The sequence below is a fragment of the Phalacrocorax carbo genome, chromosome Z (genome assembly GCF_963921805.1).
Source record: "Phalacrocorax carbo chromosome Z, bPhaCar2.1, whole genome shotgun sequence".
Lineage (NCBI taxonomy): Eukaryota > Metazoa > Chordata > Aves > Suliformes > Phalacrocoracidae > Phalacrocorax > Phalacrocorax carbo.
This window is the reverse complement of record NC_087548.1, coordinates 2,074,294-2,096,957: the sequence shown is the minus strand read 5'-3', so window position 1 is coordinate 2,096,957 and position 22,664 is coordinate 2,074,294. Positions and strand designations below refer to the sequence as shown.

Below are 22,664 nucleotides of genomic sequence, written 5' to 3'. Positions count from 1 at the left end.
TTCAGCAGCACGAGGTGCTCGCTGCCCTGTGCTGGCAGCGTCTGCTGATGTGGTGCCACAGAGGATGGTCGATGGGGCCACCCATCAGCTCCGTCCTTCAATGCACTCCTGGCCCAGGCAGCTTAATCTTAGAGAAGATGAATTCCGGTTGAACCTTAAAATAAGGTAAAATACATTTTGTACAGGGTACAGTGCACATTCAAACTGCAGGACCAGCTTCTTCTGGGAATTTTTTAAGGCTTCAGGGTATAACGTGCCGGAGCGACGAGCCAATGGGCTGGTAACACAAGATTATGACTACCACAGGAGAAACGGCGAGGGCAGTAGGTAAATAGTGCATATTTAAACCGTTAAAAAATGAAGCCTGGTCTTGAACAAGCGCCCAACCAATTAGTACGCTGGGTGGGGGAGCGGTATAAAAAGAAGCTGCAAAAAATAAGCTCAGACTAGTTTAAGTCCTATATAAGTAAAAGGGACATGCCAGTATACATTTGGGGAGGCGCGGGGGAGGCATTAACCAAGGCGTAATCAAACTCAAACTGATGGGGAATGAGTTGGCAGCCACTAAAGAGCCTCTGCATGTCACTGCTGTGTTCCCTGGAGATGCTCCTGGTCTCTGTGCTTCCTCCCCGTCGGAGCTGCTCGGTACCCTCTGCCCCATCTCTTGAACGGCAGTTTGAGGCTGGATCTTACCACGGGGGAGAGGACCGTGAAGCCGGTTGATAGGAGAGACAGGTACTGGTGTTTCAGCTTTTCAGGGTGGCTGGCAGGAAATAAAGAGGCCAAAATGTAGTAATTTTTCATTTGTAAACACCAGGGCAGGTTTTCCGGAGAAAGAATTGGTTCGTATTATTTTCTTTTTTTCATACAGGACCTCCATATCAGTTGAATTCCCTTTAATACAGCCCAAAATGCAAAGTGCACATTGTTGCCAGGTTAAGAGTAAAGAGCAGGAAATCTAAAATACTAACCCATGCATCCGAAGGATAATTGAGGTGAAGCGATGTTCGCGTTTATTGTTGAGTATCTTCAAAGCGCGGCGCAGACGGCGGCGCAGGAGGCTCAGGGGTCGCGCGGGAGGCAATTACGTCTTCTTGGGGCCGTCGCTTCCGTGTCGTGCCTCCAGAACTGTCCCTGCTCCGTGAGAGGCGACATCTGATCGGACCAGGACAGGGTGGTTAGCCATGGGGTTTGTTTTTTCTTACGAGCAAGAACTTGTTTTGCCCAGGAGAACAGTTTATTTCTGAGATCTTCAGATGGAGACAACCTCAGTTGTTAAAAAAATAAACTAGGCTGAGCTGTTATAACCTTAAGTGTTTTCTCTGGGGTAATGGGACTGTAAAGCGAAGGCAATGAAGAGTAATCTCACTCTGGAGTATGTGAAAAATTATTCTATGTCACGTGTATACTGTTAGGAGCTACGGGGGTGTGCTGTGTAATGGCTGGAGCCGCTGCCCAGGCAGCATTGGGCTGGCAACTATAAGAATAGACAAGAAGAAAGAGCTTCCAGAGAGTTTATTTGTTTTGAAAGTACAGCTTGAGTTCTGCTATCCTTATTCAAGGTTGCATGACCATAATATATATTTTAAGGGCAGAGCTGAACTCTGCTTTTATATCCATCCTTAGGAAAAAAATATATATCGTTACGGTATGCAAGCTGGGCGCGTTTCATGGTGTAAAATAACTGAACAACAACAGAAAGCCTGCTGTCTCAGGTCAGCTTTTCCATTCCAAGCTCCTTGTCTTCCCCATCCCTGCTCCAGTTATAGAATGGGTGACGGACTAAATCTGAACCCCACTGTAACTCTCAACACGAACTTCCGGAGCATCGCTTCCCATTGCTGCAGCTGAGGTTTGGAGCAAGCCGATGTCGAAGCCTTTATGACTGTCTGCTATAGCGACAATGTGCTTGCCTCGTGCAGCAAAGATCCCGCCTCCCCCTGAAATTGAGGGTAGATGCATTTTCAGAAGCCGAAGCTCAACTTCTGCATTGCATAAACACAACATTCCAGGGGAGGATTTCTTTTCGTTTGTTATTGATGACCTTTTCGTATGCACTCCTGGCTCTGATTCAATTTGCTACTCACGGGCTGTCAGAACATCAATAATTTGTGAGAAAAAAAACACATTATAAACCAAGCTAGACCATTGCATATATTTTTACATTATATCATTGCTGTAGCGCTTTTGTAGTTATGGTTGGAATGACACGTTCATTAGAACCCCCCTGTTTACAGCGCTGTATAAAATTACTTTGGGGCTGAAATTTCTCTTGCCTGGCTCAAGCCTGGAGTAATGCATTATTTTAAAATGCAGGTGACAAAAAAAAAGCTGCTGGATCCCAAAGTGGAGAAAGTAATTCCTTGTTTTAAACCAAAATCACGGTCTTTTTTTGAACGAGTCAGAAGGAACAGCTTTAGTTTTTAACTTCAGGCGGGTCATATGTTTAGGTTTGAATGAAAGTGCTCGTAATTATTCTTGTAGGTGTTAATTAGGATGGTACTAGGGTCTGTGCAAGAAGGTATTAAAGAGCTGTCTTTATTCCATGATCTTTATTCCCGATCTTTGAAATACTAGCATTTTAAATTATTAACTTTTGGCAATTAGCAAGTAACAGACTAAACATAGGAAATAATTATGACCAGAGGCCAACACTCTTATTTCTTGTGGGCTATAAAGAAAAACCTCTGAGCGATCCCAGCCTTACCTCCACTGCTAACTTCCCAGATCACACTTTAAAATTGATCTTTTGACCCTTGAAGAGCTTTTAGGTACCGACCAGTCAAAGGACCTAAACCAATTTCTGCCTTTAAGGGCTGGGATATTTCCGCTGAAGTAAAAAGTCCTTGCCTTCTGCTCCTGGGGCTAAGACAAGGCTGTACCCTCGGTGACATTTTAAATTATAGGATGTGTTTGTTCCTTCTCTTGAAAGCAGAATGTTTGGTGCGGTTGTGACACGCATCTCTTGCTTTCTAGAGCAGGCTGAGAAAATTCAGCAAAGAACAGAAATTGACTCCAACAACTGGAATTTCTTAAAGTTTAAAATTTCGTAGAATAGAATCATAGAATTGTTTAGGTTGGAAAAGACCTTTAAGATCATGAAGTCCAACTGCCAACCCAACACCCCCAGGCCTCCTAAACCACGGCCCCAAGGGCCACGTCTGCACGTCCTTTGAACCCCCCCAGGGACGGTGACTCCCCCACCTCTCTGGGCAGCCTGTGCCAGGGCCTGACCGCTCTGGCAGGGAAGACATTTCCCCTCATCTCCAACCTAAACCTCCCCTGGCGCAGCTTGAGGCCGTTCCCTCTCGCCCTGTCACTGGTGACTTGGGAGCAGAGACCAGCCCCCCCCTCACTCCAGCCCCTCTCAGGCAGCTGCAGAGAGCGAGAAGGGCTCCCCTCAGCCCCCTCTTCTCCAGGCTAAACCCCCCCAGCCCCCTCAGCCGCCCCCCAGCACACTTGTGCTCCAGACCCTGCCCCAGCCCCGCTGCCCTTCTCTGGACACGCTCCAGCCCCTCAAGGTTCTTTTTTGGGTAAAATAATCCCATGCCACCTTTCACAACATTGCCAGCAGCGTGTGATAGGAGGGGCAGCTCTCTGATCACGCCTACACAATCAATGCACGTGGTGTGAGTCCTGGGGAGGCCGGTGAGAGGTTTTGCATTGCTTTCCATGGACTTGGGAAAGAGCCTTTTCCCTTCAGAAGGTGCACAGCTGTGTTTTGGGGTGAGCATAAGACAGGGGTATCAAGTAGCTGAGAGTGCTCAGTGCTCTGGAAATCAAGGTTTTCTTCGGTGTGTGCTCCACCGAGGAGGTGGTCGGCGGACACGAGAGCGTATTGTAATACCTGTGCATAAAGCGAGGAGAGTTAATGATGCTCTGGATTTCCATAATAAAAATACTGCTTTAGTGTATATTTAAAGAAATACATCTTATGCTGCAAGCAGTTACGGGCGGTATAAGATGCACATGATGCGGTAGAAATGGGCTCGGCAGTTTTCAGTTGCTGTTTGTAAACACAGGCACTCTGTAAACTGGCCACCTCCTTTCTCTTCCAGGAAGGCTGGTTTTCCCCAATTTCTGCATCAGGGCGTGCAAAAAATTACCCACCCGGCTGAGCTCTAAGCTCATCCCCTGGATGAAAGTCCAGGAAGCATGGGACCACACCAAGAAAACTGCTGTCCTTTGAAGAACGCAACCAGAGGAGTTCCCTAGAGAGATGCCAACAAGGAGCCATCGCTCTTTTGGTCTTATAAAGGGGAAAAACGATCTTATGTGACAGATTTTATCTTTCTTTGCTGCAGGAAACGTGCAACTCACAGCGCTGGTAAAAGGAAGGGCAGCCAGAAGGACCTGAGACCCCCAGATCTGTGGATCCACCACGAGGAGATGGAAATGAAGAACATCGAGAAGCCGACGGGCTCGGACCCCGCGGGAAGGGACTCCCCAATGCAGAGCTGCCAGGACATCACCCCCGTCAGCCACAGCCAGTCGGAAACGCAGCTGGGCAGCAAGAGCACCCCGCAGCCCGGTGAGGGGCTCCGAGGGCAGGAGAGGCAGAAATGGGGTGGTTTTCACTTGCTCTGTAGATTTGGGGGAATTAGAATCATAGAATCATAGAATGGTTTGTGTTGGAAAGGACCTTAAAGGTCATCTAGTCCAACCCCATTCCATGTACACCCGATTTTCCTTTTCTCCATCACCAGCATATAAATATTCTTTAAATTAAGTTGATATCGCCGGTTAGTGACCTTAGCCCAGCACGTGGAGTCTCTAACAGAGAGCTGAACTGGGCAAGATCCAGTAGGAGATTGGAAGAATTGACAGCTCTGCTATGGCTGCCAGGAGAGATGTTCTTAGATGATTTTTGCAGAGGTTTCAAATTAGGGGAAAACCCATTGTTTTTTTATTTTCACACCATTCTCACTTTTTATGTTCAGGAATTAAACTGGAAGTCAAATTTGCATACCGTGCTAAGAAAAACAGAGAGGAAAAAGGGGTATGGAGAAGGAAGTGAGGGGGAAAAAGAAATGAAAAATGGAGCAAAGGGAGAACGCCATCAGGAAGAAGGTCAACAGCATCCCCAGGAGCAGAATTTGGGCCGGGGAGACTGAGAAAACTTACAAAGAAAGAAGTTCTGTAAGAAAAATGTGGTTTCAGTGAAGTTTCCTCCTCCTCTTTTTAACCTGAGCGCACACAGCACATCACAGGTTTCACTTTAGCCGAGAACATTTTTTTCCACCATAATAACAGGAAGTCTTGGGAGAGGCAGGTGGCGTGTACGGGGAGGGGGGGAACCACAGCGCACAAGTTGAAGACATAAACGATGATCCTTGAGTTCATCATGAAGCCATTGCTGGTGGGTGAGAGAGTGAAATAATTACGGAATATCGGTCGGGGCTGTAAATAATGTAAATGTAAATAACGAAGGCGGCTTTTTCAGATGCCTCTCATTATTTTATCCCTTTTCCGTAGCTCGTGTTGTTGGAAGGAAAGAAAAGGTCAAAAGGAAGAGTTCTCAAATTTCTAAATGGATCTCATTTTCTTTTCCTGTCATTGTGTTTTGGGCTGATAGTCCGCTATTTGGAAGATAGCTGCGGCAATTATTTCTGTTGTTTTTAATGCAAAGGTCCTCCTTAGAGTAGACATTGGGAAAACACAACTAGAAGATTCCCTTTGCTTAATACTGCTGAGGAGGAGGAGGAGAGCCGATCCAGGGCCCAGGAAGATCAATGTGAGAGCTTCATTGATTGCAATAGGCTTGCCATCGAGTGCGTTGTAGGAAGTCATCACAGCATCTGAGCGAGTTAATGCCAAAGGCTGGGCTGGACATTTTATGTGTAAATGCCTCGGACCGTAAATAAATACCCTTATGTTTCTTCCCATCCCATAATACACAGTTCAGTAATACCGTCCCTGGCTTTTCACTAGCAAGCAGGGCTTTGAATGGCCATCGACAGGAGCCTTGGCATTTCAGTCCTGCAATTCAGAGGGCAATGATTTGGGGAAAAGTAGTCTTTTCATGCAAATCTTTATTTCTTTCTTCTTTTTTTAAGGAATATGTGTTTGCTTGGGTACATCAGAGATGAATATTCTGAGTGGGTGTTAAGCTTAGCCGTATGGCAGTATTAAACTGAATTCATCCATGGTTTATTAAAATAGCAAAAGTAGCCAAAATATAAGGTTCAAATGAGACAAGGTATGAAGAGAGAAACACGCCTTTTATTTCCTTGCAAATTATTCCACCCAGAATCCGGTTCCAAGCACTCTTCCCTTCTGACAAGTGTATTCTCTCGAAGTTTTGAACACTTCAAATATCCTGTACTAATGCGACTAAATTAGAGCATCCGTATATCAATACCTAAACAGGATATCTAATTTATATAGCTGCTGGGACAGTTCTGAGTTGGATTGGACATTAGGCAGCATATCTCAGCTCTCTGATCTAGCTCTGCTAGTTGTGATCCAGGACCAAATAAGGGGAAGATCCAGGCACCTCTTTAAATTGCCATGGTTACTGTAGAAAAAAACCCAAGAGGCTGGAAGAGCCACCATGAATTACTGGACAATCAGGACATTAGACCTTGTGGCATCTCACAAGGACGGTCGTTTTCATCCTTCAAATGTACGTCAGAGACCAAATCTTGGCTGCTGGGTTTTGTAGGTACCGGAATTTACGTAGCCTTTTTCTGGTCTTGACACTTGAATGTTAAAATAAGCTTGTAACAGGGAATTGACGAGAAAAATGTCACATTTTTATAAAGCGAAGGAGGTTTTTAAGATTATTTCAGAGACAAAGGAAAAGAGGACATGATATCTTAATCCTTTTACGGAAAAATGCAAACAATAATTGTATTCAGAAAGGCAGCCAAAATAGTCTGGGCAGCTCTTTGCAGGTCATGATATTTAATGATCGGTTAAAATAACTGAATTCTATAAAAACCTATTGATCTTTCCGCTAGGTATAAGGTGGAGAGAAACATTCATTTACAGCATTTTCAACTGAGCTCTTGTGTTTTTCTCTAGGTCCTGAGACAGAAGATGTGGGAAGCAGCATGTCCACGTTGGAGCGCTCGCTGGCTGCCCGCAGAGCCACCCGTGCCAAGCTCATGATCCCCATGGATTCGCAACCAAACAACCCTCGTGAGTACCGAGACCTTTTCCCAGCCCACTTCTGCACCCCGCAAGCCGTGCTCGCCCAGCGGAAGATCTCACGTGATCTTTCAAACTTTATGCCTCATAAAGTTAAATAGCATTAGCAAAGTTTTCTTCAGCTAAAGAGAAATGAAAGGCCTGGCAGCTCGCCAGGGCTTCCCAGCGCACCGGTGGAAAAACGATGGAGAGCATTCAGAAACCATACTTCTGCTAGACTGAGCCCAGGCTAAGCCTAAAGAGTCATTTTTTTTCTATTTTTACCAGGTGGATAGTGATGGATAGACCCCTCTGTCTTCCTACTATAAAACCTTAAGAACAGGGGAAAAAGGTCAAGCTGCCAGAGCGGAAGGCTTTGCAATACTTTGCAGCACAATTTACAATCAGATGTGAATTGTGATATTGTTATCATCAATAATTATGATCAGCTGGTCACTATTACAATCTCTGCTTTATTTTCTTCTGTCTGTAGTAGTTAGCCACGCCGCTATAAGCTTTTTGAATACGGAGCAGCTCTCTTATAAAGCCAAGTAAATGAGGAGAAAATAGATTTTTAATAGGTGTTAAATTTTAGTGACCACCGAGCGTTTATCATTGGACAAATTTCATAGATCTTTTTCAAAGCAGCAAAGTACCCAAGACAGACAGGAAGGCTGGAGAGCGTTAGGTAGGTTCTCCATCCTGCAGAACTTATTACATTTCTGAAGTGACCTCGTTTCACGGCTGAGCAAAAGAAAGGGATAAGTGAGAGCCCGCAGGCACAGGAGAGAGGGTTTGGCACTGATCCGGTTCCCGGTGGAGGACGAGGCTTTGGGTCTTCACCTTTCCTCTGATCAGCCCTGTGATTAATCTCTCAGCTTTTAGCTAGAAGTTCTACCTTTGACCTCACAAAGTAGATCCCATCAAAAATCAGTAGGAATTGGTACATCCGTGTAAATAGTCTGGGTTCAGAAAAATGAACATATACTGACAGAAATCTGTTTCATCACAAAATTTCTTTCTAGCTCTGATGGTTAAAGGTAAGTGCCTATTTGTAGGTTTGTGGAAGGGAATAATATATTAAAAAAATAGAAGTAGCTGAATGAGAGAGAGGAGAGAGAGAACCATGGCTTTGTTCAGTGAATTACTTAGTAGGAGTTAGTATTGGTTCCCCTCAATTTGCGTTCGTTTTGGGTGCGATTCAGGTTATGCTGATCAGCCTCAGTACCCAGCCCTTACAAGGATAAACCACAGGTGCCCAGGGAGAGATTGAATTCCAGTTCTTCACACCTTGGGCTGGACATCGCTCTCTGCAGCTGCCTGAGAGGGGCTGGAGTGAGGGGGGGGCTGGTCTCTGCTCCCAAGTCACCAGGGACAGGGCGAGAGGGAACAGCCTCAAGCTGCGCCAGGGGAGGTTTAGGCTGGAGCTGAGGGGAAATGCCTTCCCTGCCAGAGCGGTCAGGCCCTGGCACAGGCTGCCCAGAGAGGTGGGGGCGTCACCGTCCCTGGGGGGGTTCAAAGGGCGTGCAGCCGTGGCCCTTGGGGCCGTGGTTTAGGAGGCCTGGGGGTGTTGGGTTGGGGGTTGGCCTTGATGATCCTAGAGGTCTTTTCCAACTTAATGATTCCATGGCTTTCTGACATAGCACCACATTTCAGCCTCCACCCTCTTTATGGTCTGGAAAAAGACCTCTGGGTTGAGGGAGAGAAAGCTCTTACCCCACCTGCCCACGCCGTGGGAAACATTTCCATCTTGTAACCACACTAACCTCACAGTCAGGCAATTTGCCCTTTTTTCAGTGGGATTCCTCCTGCGTTGGCCTGTGTTGAAGGCGGGCAGCAATCCAAGAAACTGGATAGGGTTGGAGTGGTGTAAGCAAAATCAGAACCAAATCAATTGTAATTACAATGGGTCAATAGCAGCGTTAGTTAAGTACAAGTCAACATTGCTCTACAGCTTATAGATAAAACTGCTTTTAAACGTATTTAGTTTTTTCAGTCAAATGATGCATTTTTGACAAATGATGTCCTCTTTTCTATTTATTTATAGTTTCAACAGTGTAAATCTAATCTAGAGCGACAACATATTACGATTGTTTGCATATAATTAAACTCAGATTTACAAAAGTCTTCTTCGTGCGTTTGTGCAGGCTGAGTTATACTTAATATGTTTCTTTCCCCAGAAAATAGAACGGAGGCTTTGTCAGATTAGATGCTTTAATTAATTTCTCTCCGTTTGCCTGATACTGATAGGGTTTGTCAGCAGTGAGCGATTAAATAGGTTGAAGAGGCAATATCGTAATTCTGAAGTAAAAAACACGTACTCGTAATTGTTAAATACCAAATGTGGAAGTTTTCACGCTCGTCTCAATAATCAGCATTTGCAGTCTTTGAAAACAAATATACTCCATAATGCGCCTTTGCTTACTGAAGTGGAAAGAGCATAAACCAGATAAATTTGATAAGGTTTTTAGTGATATCTTTGATGGCTCGAACGCTACTGAAATACAGTCACAAATACCAAGGCTGTTGTATGGAGAGGAGTATTTACAGAGAAAAAAATAATTGAGAAAGTCTTTGCAGGGCATCACATTCAAGTGTTGTCCCCAAGTCTCCTGCTTTCTCGTGATCTTTACTGACAGACGAGGAAAGTAAAACGCTCACAGGGTAAATCAGTTTGGAGAGAGAGTTCTGCCGTTGTGGGGGAGGGATTCTTCTGTTTATCCCCCTCCCTTGAAAGGCAGGAAATCACAACAATTCTTTTTTTCAGGGAAATGCGAACACATCAGCTCAGTTGCTTTGGCAGCCTCTGGGGTGCTTGAATGCAATTCAAAATGTCCTACTTTGTCATTTCTGTAAGCTGTTCTTGGGTGCTGCTTTTTTTTTTTCCACATGATACAGTACATTTTAAATATAGACCAGTGTTTAGGGAGCTCCATGATTTGGTCAGGGAATTTGTGTTTTCAGTGTCTTAGTATATCAATATTAAGTGCAAATTCCACTGCTGACAAGCTATGACAGAACAGATTTGTTGTCGTAGCTGCTTGAAATTGCAAAGATTTATTGAAAATGTTTGATGTTACTTTTCTCCAGCTTCTCTGCAACAGAGCACTGCAATGAATAGTAATCCTGTCTTATTTTAAAAATGAAAGTGCTAGGTATCTACCCCCTAAAAAGAAATGAAGGAATGGACTTTGAAAAACAAGCTGTTCTTTAATAGGATTCAATAGAGTGGTATTTTTTCACTGTAGCAGCCATGTTATAAATATTGTCAATAAAAATGTCTTATACAGACAAAATGAAATGTCTGAATAGTAGAAATTCTCCTCTAAGAGTGGGTGAATTGAACTCGGACAACTCCGAAGCTCAAATCACCCAGGTTAGCATTTCTTCATGAGTTTTCTTTATCTCCACACTTGTCTGTTACCTCTGGAAGTGCAGCGCTGTCTTGCTGAAAGCCTTGGGCTTAAAAACACCCTCGTAAAGCCTTGGCACCGTCATGGCTTCTTGCGTGACCTTGGGCAGGTAGCCCAGTTCACCACTCTGTGTAATGGATGTAGTAGGAGCTAGAGGTAATTAGAATGACTGTCTTAAAGTTTACAGCATTGTTTATAATTCATGTGTGAAAGGTGCTAGATAAGCCAAACCTTATCATCAATGAGCCAAAAAATCTCTGCTTATTGTTTAGCTGGGCAAAACGTTAATGAGAATTTCCAAGTTTTTCCTAAAGCTACAGAGAAATTTATTATTTGTATAGCATTATTATCACCCATTCTTCAAGCGTTGGCTGTTGAAAATAAAGGATATAACTCAGAAGAAAGCCTGAATTCATCACGCTGTGATCCCGGTTTTCAAATCAAAGCATTTCACTTCAATTCAACTCAAGAGCTCAACTTCAAGCTTTCAGCTACTGGTTTGCTGCTACATCTCACCCCTCTTCCTTACAGGCTTGGACATTCCTGAGTGGGGCATGATGCCCAGAGAGCCTCAGCTGATGGGTAAACACGGGGGTTGTGTGCCGTTGGGGACAGCCGAGGGTGTCAGGGACATTGGCGTGAAGCCAGCGGACGTGATGGAAAAGTTGTAGGAGGCCACGCTCCTCCAGAGCGGCGGCTGAGGGTGGCAGGCTCTCCTAAGGCATCGGAAACGGCACCAGGGACCTGTGTTTAGGCAACTGAAACAAGCCCTTAAATTGCCTGATCCATTCCTTCTCACTTATTTGTCAAGGGATACAAAGCACCCCCCCTGCCGAAATGTGGCTGAATAGCTGGAATCCAGGCAAAAAACTATTCAATTTTACAGATAAGTAATTGCAGGCTGCACTTGCAATTATCCAATGTGTACTGAAGAGGCATATTCCTCTATACAGAGATGGCTTCTGTGGGAGAGGCATGTTTTATACCCAGCATTTGGGTACTTTGCTTTGGAAATGTGCTTGTTTCTGCTTCCCTACTGACCTTCTAAGGCCTATTCTTTTTTAATTATTATTTGATTTTCCAAAAGCCCTCATTTAATCTCTCTCCTTCTTTCCTTTTAGCTGTGGTCAGCGCCATTCCAGTGCCAACACTAGAAAGTGCCCAGTACCCCGGGATCCTGCCGTCCCCGACCTGCGGATACCCGCACCCACAGTTCACCCTTCGGCCGGTGCCGTTCCCGACCCTCTCTGTGGACAGGACCTTTGGAACAGGAAGAAGTCAGTACAGTGTTTTTCTTCTCCTCTTTGCTATTAAAGTGCTTGAAAATTGGTTGCTTTCTATCATTTGGACGTACAAGCTGTAGCCAATGCAAATCGTGCTGCTCTGCTTTTTGGGAGCCAGGAGAAGTCCGGTCTGGGTAACAGGAACTGGCCGTGGGCTCTTTTCTCCAGCAGCAGCTCCAGTTGCGATTTCTAATCTGTAATGAACACCTTAAAAGTTAAAAATCACTGCATTTCTAATCCAGTTCTATCTTTTCCTGCAGGTCTGTCAGTCATTTCACTGTACTTTAATTTTCTTTGCTTTATTCAAAAAGATATTCCCAGAAAAATGCAGGCTTCAAGAGCTCTTCTTCATCCCAAGGCAGAATCTAGTATCATCACGCATTAAAATCGTCCACGATAGCACTTACACGACCTCTCCACACAGTGTCTTCCCAGGCTTAGCTGCCCTCGCTGCGCGAAACATTTCCTTTAATATCTACCTTACTCAAATTTAAGCCGATTCTTTCTTGTTTCGATCGTAGCAGGCATAGAGAACAGCTTATTTTCTTCCTTTTGCAGATCCTTGTATACATTTGAATGCTGCTATCCTGTCTCACCCCACTCGGCGCTTCTCTAGAGTGAGCTCTATATTCATATTTGCTCCTCTGCAGTAATAGAGCTGTGGATTGTGGGTTCCTATAACTGTTCTTCACCTTATCATGGTCTGGGGAAAGCTCACGCACGCAGCGAGCCCCCAGCATCACCTTTACAACTTACTTGTGAGCCTCTTCCCCACCGGCAGCCATCTGTTCTTTGTTCAAGCCTAACAAGCGTGCTCTGGCATATTAATTATAGTTGGAGGGCTCATATTTTCTTATAATTCTCCCTTGACTCTACTGCATATCAAGTCTGAATTATTGACAGATTACTGTCAGTCTGTAGCAAGTATTTTTTTCACATCACAGAGAGGCTGTGCTGCTGGTCTGCGGGGAATTAATCTTGAAATGACTGATTTTTCCTATTTGATCGTTGCTTTCAGTCAATTCAGACAGGTCCTTGGGGACCGGTGATTGAAATCCCGTGGTGGGATCGTAGCTAAAAGGTGGGTTCAGGTGTCCTCGTCATCACCCGAATGCCATTCCCCCTCTCTTCAGTGTGGTTGCTGGGGTGCTTTCAAAGCTCGATGACGATTTCCTCTGGAAGGCCCTGCTGGTATAATCAGGTTTTGATCTGCTGCTTAAATTAATACCAAATCCCCCACAAATGCCATGTACAGAAACAAAGTAGATTCAGTTTCTTGCTTGGCATACATTAAATGTCGGGGAAAAGAAAAATTAACTACCCCCGGCCTGATCATGGAGACTGAAGAAGAAAAATTGAAGACTGAGTTGTTTGCTCAGGCATCATCATCCTGACCTGCTCATAAAGGCCCTGAGCATCTTCAGTCCTCAGAACCAAAGTCCGGCTGTGAAAGCGAGGGAGGATTCCCTAGCTCTGCTGATGCCACACGGAATGCTGGCTTGGAGGCGATTGCTGAGGGATCCGTTAGGCACAACCTCCCAAATCACACATCCCTGGTGCATCCAGCTTCTGCCTGGTCCGGCCGCTGGATTGACACGTGTAAGAGTCTGGAGATGAGATTTTTCAAAAAGGGGAATATCTTTGGAAGCCTGTTAGATCCAGTGGCTGCTCCTGCGCGAAGGTCTGTGTAGAAAGGTGTGGGTTTGCCCAAGCCTTTCAAGGGCAGTGTGCTTGAGAGTTGAACAGAAGATTGCTAATACACAAAGATTTTCCACAAGAAGCTCGAATACAAAACAGCTTTAATTATTCAGGAGACCTGATGGGCCTTGAAAAAGCTCAAGCAGTTAAGATTTCAGGTAATTTAGGCAATTTCCCATTAAATAATTCAAAAGCAGTGGACATTGCCTTGTTTGGATAACATCTAGTTTCAGATCATTGAAGTCTGGGTAATCAAGGCTGTGTTGTATTTTGGAAATTGTCTGAGCCCGTTACAATGTGCAATGACAACCTGTTATAACCGTCGCAGTTGCGCTCTCTAGCAAAGCCTATTGACTTCCAAAGCTCCCAGATCATACAAAAATACCTCCAATAAAATGTTCCCTTCCTTCGCTGTGCCTTACATTTTCACCACCATGGCAATGAAGCAAAGGCACAGAAAAGGATGTGGAAATCATGTTTGTTTTCTAGTGACACTTGACGCTGTCGCAACCAGCCAAGCAGTTCACTAGGTTTATGTAATGGCACTGTTCATTACTTTTCAGTCTGAGGAGGGATGAAGGGATATAAAAGTGTATTTCTAATACGATGCCTAAAGCTTTTCTCAGCGCCGGCACTGTTGCTGCCAAACGGCAGCACTGGCGACATCAGCCCATCTGGAAAGTGCCCGGCGGAGAAGGCCCTGGGGGTGCTGGCTGACAGCCGGCTGGGCATGAGCCAGCAGTGCCCAGGTGGCCAAGGAGGCCACCAGCCCCCGGGCTTGTGTCAGCACTGGTGTGGCCAGCAGGAGCCGGGCAGGGATGGGGCCCCTGTGCTGGGCCCTGGGGAGGCCCCACCTCGAGTGCTGGGCTCAGGTTTGGGCCCCTCGGGACAAGAAGGGCCTTGAGGGGCTGGAGCGTGTCCAGAGAAGGGCAGCGGGGCTGGGGCAGGGTCTGGAGCACAAGTGTGCTGGGGGGCAGCTGGGGGAGCTGGGGGGGTTTAGCCTGGAGAAGAGGGGGCTGAGGGGAGCCCTTCTCGCTCTCTGCAGCTGCCTGAGAGGGGCTGGAGTGAGGGGGGGGCTGGTCTCTGCTCCCAAGTCACCAGGGACAGGGCGAGAGGGAACGGCCTCAGGCTGCGCCAGGGGAGGTTTAGGTTGGAGATGAGGGGAAATGTCTTCCCTGCCAAAGCGGTCAGGCCCTGGCACAGGCTGCCCAGAGAGGTGGGGGAGTCACCGTCCCTGGGGGGGTTCAAAAACTGTGTAGCCGTGGCCCTTGGGGCCATGGTTTAGGAGGGCTGGGGGTTGGCCGTGATGATCCTAGAGGTCTTTTCCAACTTTTATGATTGTATGATTCTATGAAAAGCATCTCTTTGTCCGTGGCTCACCTCCCACTGCCTCACTGACCACCTCGCTGCGGCAGAGAATGGGGACAGATCAAGAAAATTGCTCTAAAGCTTTGAGTTTATTTTATTGGCCATTTTTAAAATATGACTATGCAGTTGAGAGCAACTAGCAGTGAAAGACACTACAGAGACGATAAATATAGCTTTTTTGTCTGTTTTACCCCCCAGTGAAAAATTCACTTGATGCTTGACCAATTGCAGCTGTGTCTGAAAAAGAAATACCCAGCAATAATTCCTCTGAGACCGAGCCTACCTGCGGTACTGCATGACCGAGCACGGTATTGATCAAGAGGTAGCATTCCTTGAATAAATCATATGCCGTGCCATTAGCAAGGGTGTTACTCTGCATCTGCCACACACTCAATACTCAAACACCTTCCTCTGTTTCTGAAGGCCTTTTTCATTGACCTGAAGATTCAAGTGTTGCAACTTATCTTTAAGACAAATGTTCTACTAGAGGGGAAACTAGAGAAGATGGAGAGTCAGGCCCCAGCCAGAGGTTGAAATAAGCTGTCTTTCCCATTTGGTTACTGCTGATGATGCTACCAGCGTCATAGAATCATAGAATCATTAAGGTTGGAAAAGACCTTTAGGATCATCGAGTCCACCTGTGAACCCAACACCACCATGTCTCCTAAAAGAAGAGAGCTGGAGGAAACTGCCTCCCACTTGGGAGGTACTGGGGTGGCCCCATCCCCGTCCACATGCTGGTCGGCAGAAGCAGACTGTATTCTCGTCCCATCCTGATCCCACTTTTACAGGAGGCAGAGTACTTTTCTTCAGGCTAACCCTATAGACTGCAGCTGGTCTGACAGCACCGTTTTTAGAGGGAGCCATTCATCAGTGTATAGCCCTAATGAGCCATACGATGAAAACTTGGAGGTGTTCAGAAAATATGGGTTTTTTTTAAAAAAAATAAAGATATATTATTTTTGAGTATTAAAAGGAAAGATTGAAAATTGCATAAACCAGAACAAGAAAACAACAATTTTATTAATAGCTTGAGATAGCCATGGAAAAGTATTATGGAATGGAGATAACTTTACCTTCATTAATCTGTTAAAGCAAAATATTTCCTGAGCGCATTTCCTCTTGGAGCTGGCTTTCTGGCTGTGACCGGTCAGCTCTGCAGTGAGCCCAGCCAGCCGGGAAGCTTAAATCCCTTCTACCAGAGTAGCTGCATTCTAGACTTACTGGAAATGGGCATTTTTATTCAGTGGTCTGGTTTGGTTTCGGCAGGGGATGCCACATCTCATGGAAGTGGGATGAGTGCTGTGATGGAGTTGTGGGTAAGGTCCTGTTTAGTGCCTCACTTTCTTTGTTTTCCTCTACAACCAGAATCATCAGCAAAGCAATTTCTTTTTTTCTATATGTAATTCGCTGGATTTAACCACATACGATTTAAAAATGCGTCTGCCGTATTCCTGTGATTCAGGTTTAGATTAGGAATTTTTTATAAAGTATTTCTCGAAAGTATTCTTTGGGATGTACCTAAAATTGCGTGAGAGTAGTAACAAAATATTACTGCTTGTGCTACAGTAACGTCCAGAGATCCCAAGCATAATGAGGCCCTGGTTTGTCAGCATTATAGAGGTATATCGTCTTGGGCATGTGATATTTGTAACCTGTATAAGTTCACAAATACCCAGAAAGTCATTAGCAGCTATGGAATAAAGTTCGGTCATTTTAAGTCCCCATCTACCATCACATACTTTGAATTGTTATTACCTTTTGTGTTCAATCCGTATTGATCTTTCATTACCTCAGACTGTGGCAGAGCCAATAGCTACAAATCCAAGTGGGAATATTTCCAGTGTTACTTCTTAATAGAAGATATACAATGTAAAAATATGTTCAGAGACCTAAATCCATTAAACTGGCTAACAGCATTGTACCAACCAACAATTATGCAAAAGCGAAGGGAAGATCAAACGACTTTACATCAGATATTTATTCTTCTGCTTGGTGAGCAGTGTCCATGGCTACTGAAGTTCAAAGAAAGCTCATTCTCAGTGGTCCTCACATATAAAACGAATGCAGGGAGGGCTTTATCCAAGGCGAAAGCAATGAAAGACCCTAGCTGGTTTTACTGGGCTTTAGGATGCATCTTCATTTGCAGCATAATATTTTCTTTACTCTGGCGAAGTATTTTATTAAATTCAAGAGCAAAAGATTACATCTGGAATGCAGCGTGCTATTATCTGCTTCGTCTTAAAGGTCAATTGGGAGTCTACTTTCTGTAAAAACAAAAGATAATAATTGGATTAGTAGAAATAATCAGAATTCTTAGGCACTTCTGTCGAGGTGTATGAAGGCAAATATCTGGCTGCCAGGCAGGGGATTGATGTAGGTGGGGTAGGCAGCAGTAGCAATGTGCTCATCTTCATCCATCCTTCAAATAAACAATCCATCCTCCCTTCCTGCAGGGACTTGAGTGAATTGCAAATTGATGGTTCTCATTATGTTTGCAAGGATGCACATCTTATTTTAGAAAAAAAGTCTTCTCGAGCATGAAACACCTTCGTTAGACCACTTACCTTCAACATTTCAATCCCGACCTGGCTTCTAATTTCTCTTCAGTAATAGCTGAAAGATAACCTGAAGTCTTTTATGTAATAATGGTTATGTAGGTCTCCAGATTTTACAACTAAATCCATAAAATAAAGCATGCCCATATGCTAAACCAGTAATTTAATAAAAAGGCTTTTAATGCTGAGACCATTATGCTGGTGCTAGATGATAAAGCTGAGGGAGCTTTATCTACAGAAAATACCAAGGAGCTATGTGGCGGGGAGTAGCAGTAAGCGTCTGGTTTACTTGTTTCTCCAAGCAGGTCAAGAGCATCCCAAAGAACTGTCCTTAAGGACACAATGAAAAGCGTTGGGCTCCATAGAAAGCTCAGACTTCGACAAACACGTTGAAAGACATTTTGAGGCTAAGAGCCTAGGCAAAAGGCTTTAGTTTTACCTTAAGCAAAGGCCTTGCCAAGGATTTCCTCCAGAAAGCGTTGTAACCTCAGATGTATATCTCTGAGAGACTCACATACTTCTTTGCATCTTCCTTAACGGGGACAGGCTGAAGGAAGAGCCCAATGCCCACGGTAGCCTAGAGAGCAACATGCAGTGACACCGTCTTGAACGTGTGAGAAGTGAGTAAGGGTAGAAAGAGCTAAACTATCTGCTCTAACTTCTTACAAATAACCTCAATATCTCTGGCCTCCTTAAGGAGAATATTAGTCCTCAGAGAAGACAAGAGAGTGGCGTCTGCTGGGCAAGGAAGGAAATGGAAATGGCATGATAATGCAAAGAGCCTTGAAAGTGAAAATGAAGAAAAATGAGCCACAGTGAAGCAAACTTTTACGAACTGTAGATGATTTTGACTTTGGTCTGATCCTGTAGTTGGGTTCCTATCCGTGGTGTTCAATATTGCCAGGGATGTCTGCAGTATTGCCCTCGGAACAAGCAATGGGCCTGTGGAAATAAGGAGAAATCCTCATTTCCATTTTTCAAAATTGTTTTGCCACTTAGTAGGTTGTAATTACTTATATACTTTGACATTAATTATTATAAAATGCCTTGAGATTTGACTTGGCTGTGTAATTGCATGTTATTTGCACAATGAGTTCTGGTTGTTGCAGCAGGCTTTAAAAGAAACCAGATCCTCTGGAGCATTTTGGGTCCCAGTATAATAACTAATTCTGATACCTGTGTGTCAGGAAGGTTGTTTTCTTCAGTAAAAGGTTGAGCTTTTCCTAGATATGTTTCCTGCCACAAGCTGCATGATTAGCTGTTGTGCTGTGAGCCATCCTGGCTGGCATAGATACTGTGGAGACACTGGACAACACCAACACGCACAAATTAAGTAAGTTCCTGTTGTGATCAGGCTCTTCACTAACCGGTTTTCTTCTTTCCACTGTTCCGCTCGCAAATAATGTCAGGCCTTGCGGGCACTCTCACCAAAAGTAGAACTTTCACCAGTGCTGCTCCACAGGGCAGTGAGGCAGGAGCTGGGAGAGGGGCCAGGAGAGGCCACAGACCTGGGGAAGCCTCAACGGCACTTGTGATGCAGGATTTGGAAAAGAAGATATGAGATCGCAGAATCCCAGACTGGTGGGGGCTGGAAGGGCCCTCTGGAGCTCACCCCATCCCATCCCAGCTGGAGCAGGCACCCCCAGAGCAGGGGCACAGGGCCGCGTCCAGGCGGGGGGTGAATGTCTCCAGGGAAGGGACCCCACAGCCTCTCTGGGCAGCCTGTGCCCCTGCTCTGGCACCCCACAGCAAAGGGGTTTGTCCTCATGTTCAGGTGGAGCTTCCCGTGTTCCAGCTTGTGCCCGTGGCCCCTTGGCCTGGCGTTGGGCACCGCTGAAAAGAGCCCGGCCCCATCCCCCTGACACCCGCCCTTCAGATATTTATAGGCATTGATGAGATCCCCCCTCAGCCTTCTCTTCTCCAGGCTGAACAAGCCCAGGTCTCTCAGCCTTTCCTCTCCAGGGAGATGCTCCAGCCCCTGATCCCCTTGGCAGCTCTGCGCTGGCCTTGCTCCAGCAGCTCCCTGCCCTTCTTGGACTGGGGGGCCCAGACCTGGCCGCAGCCCCCCAGATGTGGCCTCACTGGGGCAGAGCAGAGGGGGAGGAGAACCTCCCTCGCCCTGCTGGCCACGCTCCTTTCCATGCCCCCCAGGGCACCGCTGGCCCCCTTGGCCCCAAGGGCCCGGTGCTGGCTCAGGGTCACCTCGCTGCCCCCCAGCAACACCAGATGGTGTTTTTGATCCAATTAGCTTATTTCTCATCCTGCAATAAGGAGAAAATAGAAGGAGGAGTGGCAGGCTCTTTCCTGCGGCATAGGGATATGAAGTTCTTGCTGCCAGCCATAAAGCACCACAGCAGTAGTGACTTATAAGTCTCAGACTTATCAATCCTCCTTGTAATTAATTCTTAACTAGTTTGGCCTGTCATGGTAGGCATAGTGGTCTGGAAGAGATTTTAAAGATTGTAAAGTTCTTAAAACTTTGAAGATTGTCATTTATTCCAGTCACAGTTCCTTTACAAGAACAAAGTCATCTTTTTTCTTTGGAATTCTTATTTCTGGCTTTGCTTATTTTCTTAAAGTCTGAGTAATGTGGTATTGTTTCCTGGAGTAAACAGCAGCAGTGAGTTTCTCTTCATGACCAAGGGTCAGTCTTAGCTCAAGAGCAGTGCCGTAAACCTGGGCGATGCCGTTGGCATGTGTGAGTGTGCATCCCCCCTCTTGCTGTCTTCTATCCCTCTTCCTACGCAGCATCTTCTTCCCTGCTCACGCTCCACAGAAGGTACTCTAATTTTAGACTAGAGGATTAGAAGATTTGGCAGCTCTTAAGTTTCAAGAAAACCTTTTTCAGCATTCGAAGTACTAGTGATGTTAGACAAGGCTGTGGACCATATGCATCCTGTACTATCATAGTCATATTGTAATTTAAAGTTTGGGTATACATAGGTTTGTAAAGGGCTGTAGAAATAAAGGGCTTTTCTCTTTGTCTCAGCCTTTGTTTCCCTTAATACTACGTTTGCTTTTGTTTTCTGGCATAGAAAGTCCATGATGGGGGCTAATAATGAAAGCTTCGTTTAAGAAGCACCGCAGAACATAGGAAAGCTGTCTTTTATATTAGAAGGTTGACATGGAACATTTCAATCTCTGAAGAATTGACTTGGAATATAGGCTGATAAAATAGCAACCTGCTGCTTTGGCACGCTAAATATTACAGCTGCCTCAAGGAAGAACAATATTAGTGATTGGTTATGTGGAAATTAATTAAGTCCTTTCTCTGTCTCTAGCTTTTCTCCACTACCACTAGAACAGTACCATCATGCTGAATGGAATGAGTTTCCGGAGTCACAGCTTGTTTCAATCTCCACATGATGTATTTAGGTGTTTATTGATTTTTAATATTTAAAAGCACATAGAAGGAGATAAAAATATCATGCTTGGGTTTTGGTTTTTGCTTAAAGGAAGATGTATTGAGCTTCAAATGGCACACAGCCGCCCTGAGGAACATCTGGTTTTTAATTCACCTGCCGATAACCGTTGATGGAACTATTTACGCATTTCCTGCACGTTCTTGGAGGGTGGAGGCTAATGCTGTCCCTTCTGCTGAAAATGACCATAAAAAGAGGAAATGGGACATAAAAAATATATCAATAATAGTTCTTTTGTTTTCCTGTTTTTTAATTATTCTCTTGCAGCTGTAAACGAAGGGCCAGCAGCACAGCAGCCGTCCTTGCTACCGCAGACTCAGCCTGAGCACCCCAACAACGAGGACGCCCCGAGCAGAACCATCCCCACCGCCTGCGTCCGCCCTACGCACCCTCTCCGCAGCTTTGCCAACCCCTTGCTACCTCCGCCCATGAGTGCAATAGAACCGAAAGTCCCTTACACGCCACTTCTGTCTCAAACAGGTAAGAGTGATGGGGGCAAAGTCTCCGGTATCACTCACCTGAACCACTGACTTTCAATTCAGTTAAAAATAGAGAGCAAAGAGACTGTCCCATACCTTGAAGAAATATCTGTAAGTTCTGGCAGAATGGAAAGTGGATGTATGCAATTTTATGATAATAATCTAGTATTTCATTCTGACAATCTGGAATAAAAATTCAGGACAAGGCAATAGCTTAAAATCAGAGTTAACAAGTAAGTGATAAAAATGAATTAAATGCGATGCCAAATTAATCACTCGGTCTTGTTTCCAGTCTCCCGTTATGCTACAGTAACTTGAACCAGCGCCAAATGCTCGACTCTTGTTTCAAGGCTTGCCTTTTTGATAATGAAAGGACTATTTATGTATGCTGGAAAAGAACTGACTGCAATCCACTCCAGTGTGCAACCTACTTAAAAATTAAATAGCAAGCATGCAAAGAGCAGAAAGAAAATTATTATTTAAAAAAAAAAGAAAAGCTGTAGAATAGTGCCACTGTTGAACGAAGCTCTGGGCTGGTTTCAGGCTTCAATTAAATGGCTGCGTGTGGCTGTAGTGAAACATTCATTTTTTGGAGGTGGGGAATGGCAGAGCAAGAGGAAACGGTGCCTCTCCAGCTCATGTCTGGGTTTGTTTCCAGAGTAGCACCACTTCTAGAGAGCTGTTTGAAAACTTCACTGTTGGATCAAATGGGGTCATTTCTATGATATATTTGGTATCTGCTTTGTTCGTAAAGTAGGCCCGGTGCTAGAATTGTTCTTCACGTGAGCTGGTATGATTTGAGTAACGATATTTGCCTTAGAAACCCTAACTACTAGAGCTATTAAGGGGAAAACCAAAAGGGTTTGCAGGTTGGTATCTCATTTGAACTGTTTACCCTGCTCCTTTAGGTTGGATAATCTCCAGTTTGGCTCAGCCAACCTCTGAGACTTCAGCTTTCCTCTTTTCAATTCTAAAGCTGCTTTCCGAGCATCGCTCTCTTGCCGTACAGCATATGTTAGGTCGCTGTTTGCAACAAGCAAGCTACCAAAACATTGCTGCATTTTTACTGGAAGCACCTGCTATCCATCAGCAAGTAATCCAGTTTCTGACAGCAGACAGAAGTGGATAAATCCTTATTTGCTGGAGAACTGCTTTTGCCAAATAGTGCTGCTGAATTATTTTTTATATGTAAGAGCATCCATTCGTCTTTATGTAGTACTGCATTTTACTTTATGAGAATCCAATTCTACTTGTCTTACTCTAGTGAGTAAGCCTGGTTACCTTGAAACGAGAATTTATTCTCTAAGTCAAT

The 22,664-nt window shown here is 45.0% G+C and overlaps 1 protein-coding gene across 1 annotated transcript in view; it reads left to right on the top strand.

The window, feature by feature from the left end:
- Positions 1–22,664, top strand: part of DCC (DCC netrin 1 receptor) — a 607,752-nt gene that overhangs the window by 564,297 nt on the left and 20,791 nt on the right. The window contains exons 24-27 of the mRNA XM_064438237.1: positions 4,305–4,531; positions 7,027–7,143; positions 11,666–11,821; positions 21,141–21,353. Coding sequence (XP_064294307.1) covers positions 4,305–4,531; positions 7,027–7,143; positions 11,666–11,821; positions 21,141–21,353 — 713 coding nt within the window. The remainder of the gene's footprint in view (positions 1–4,304; positions 4,532–7,026; positions 7,144–11,665; positions 11,822–21,140; positions 21,354–22,664) is intronic.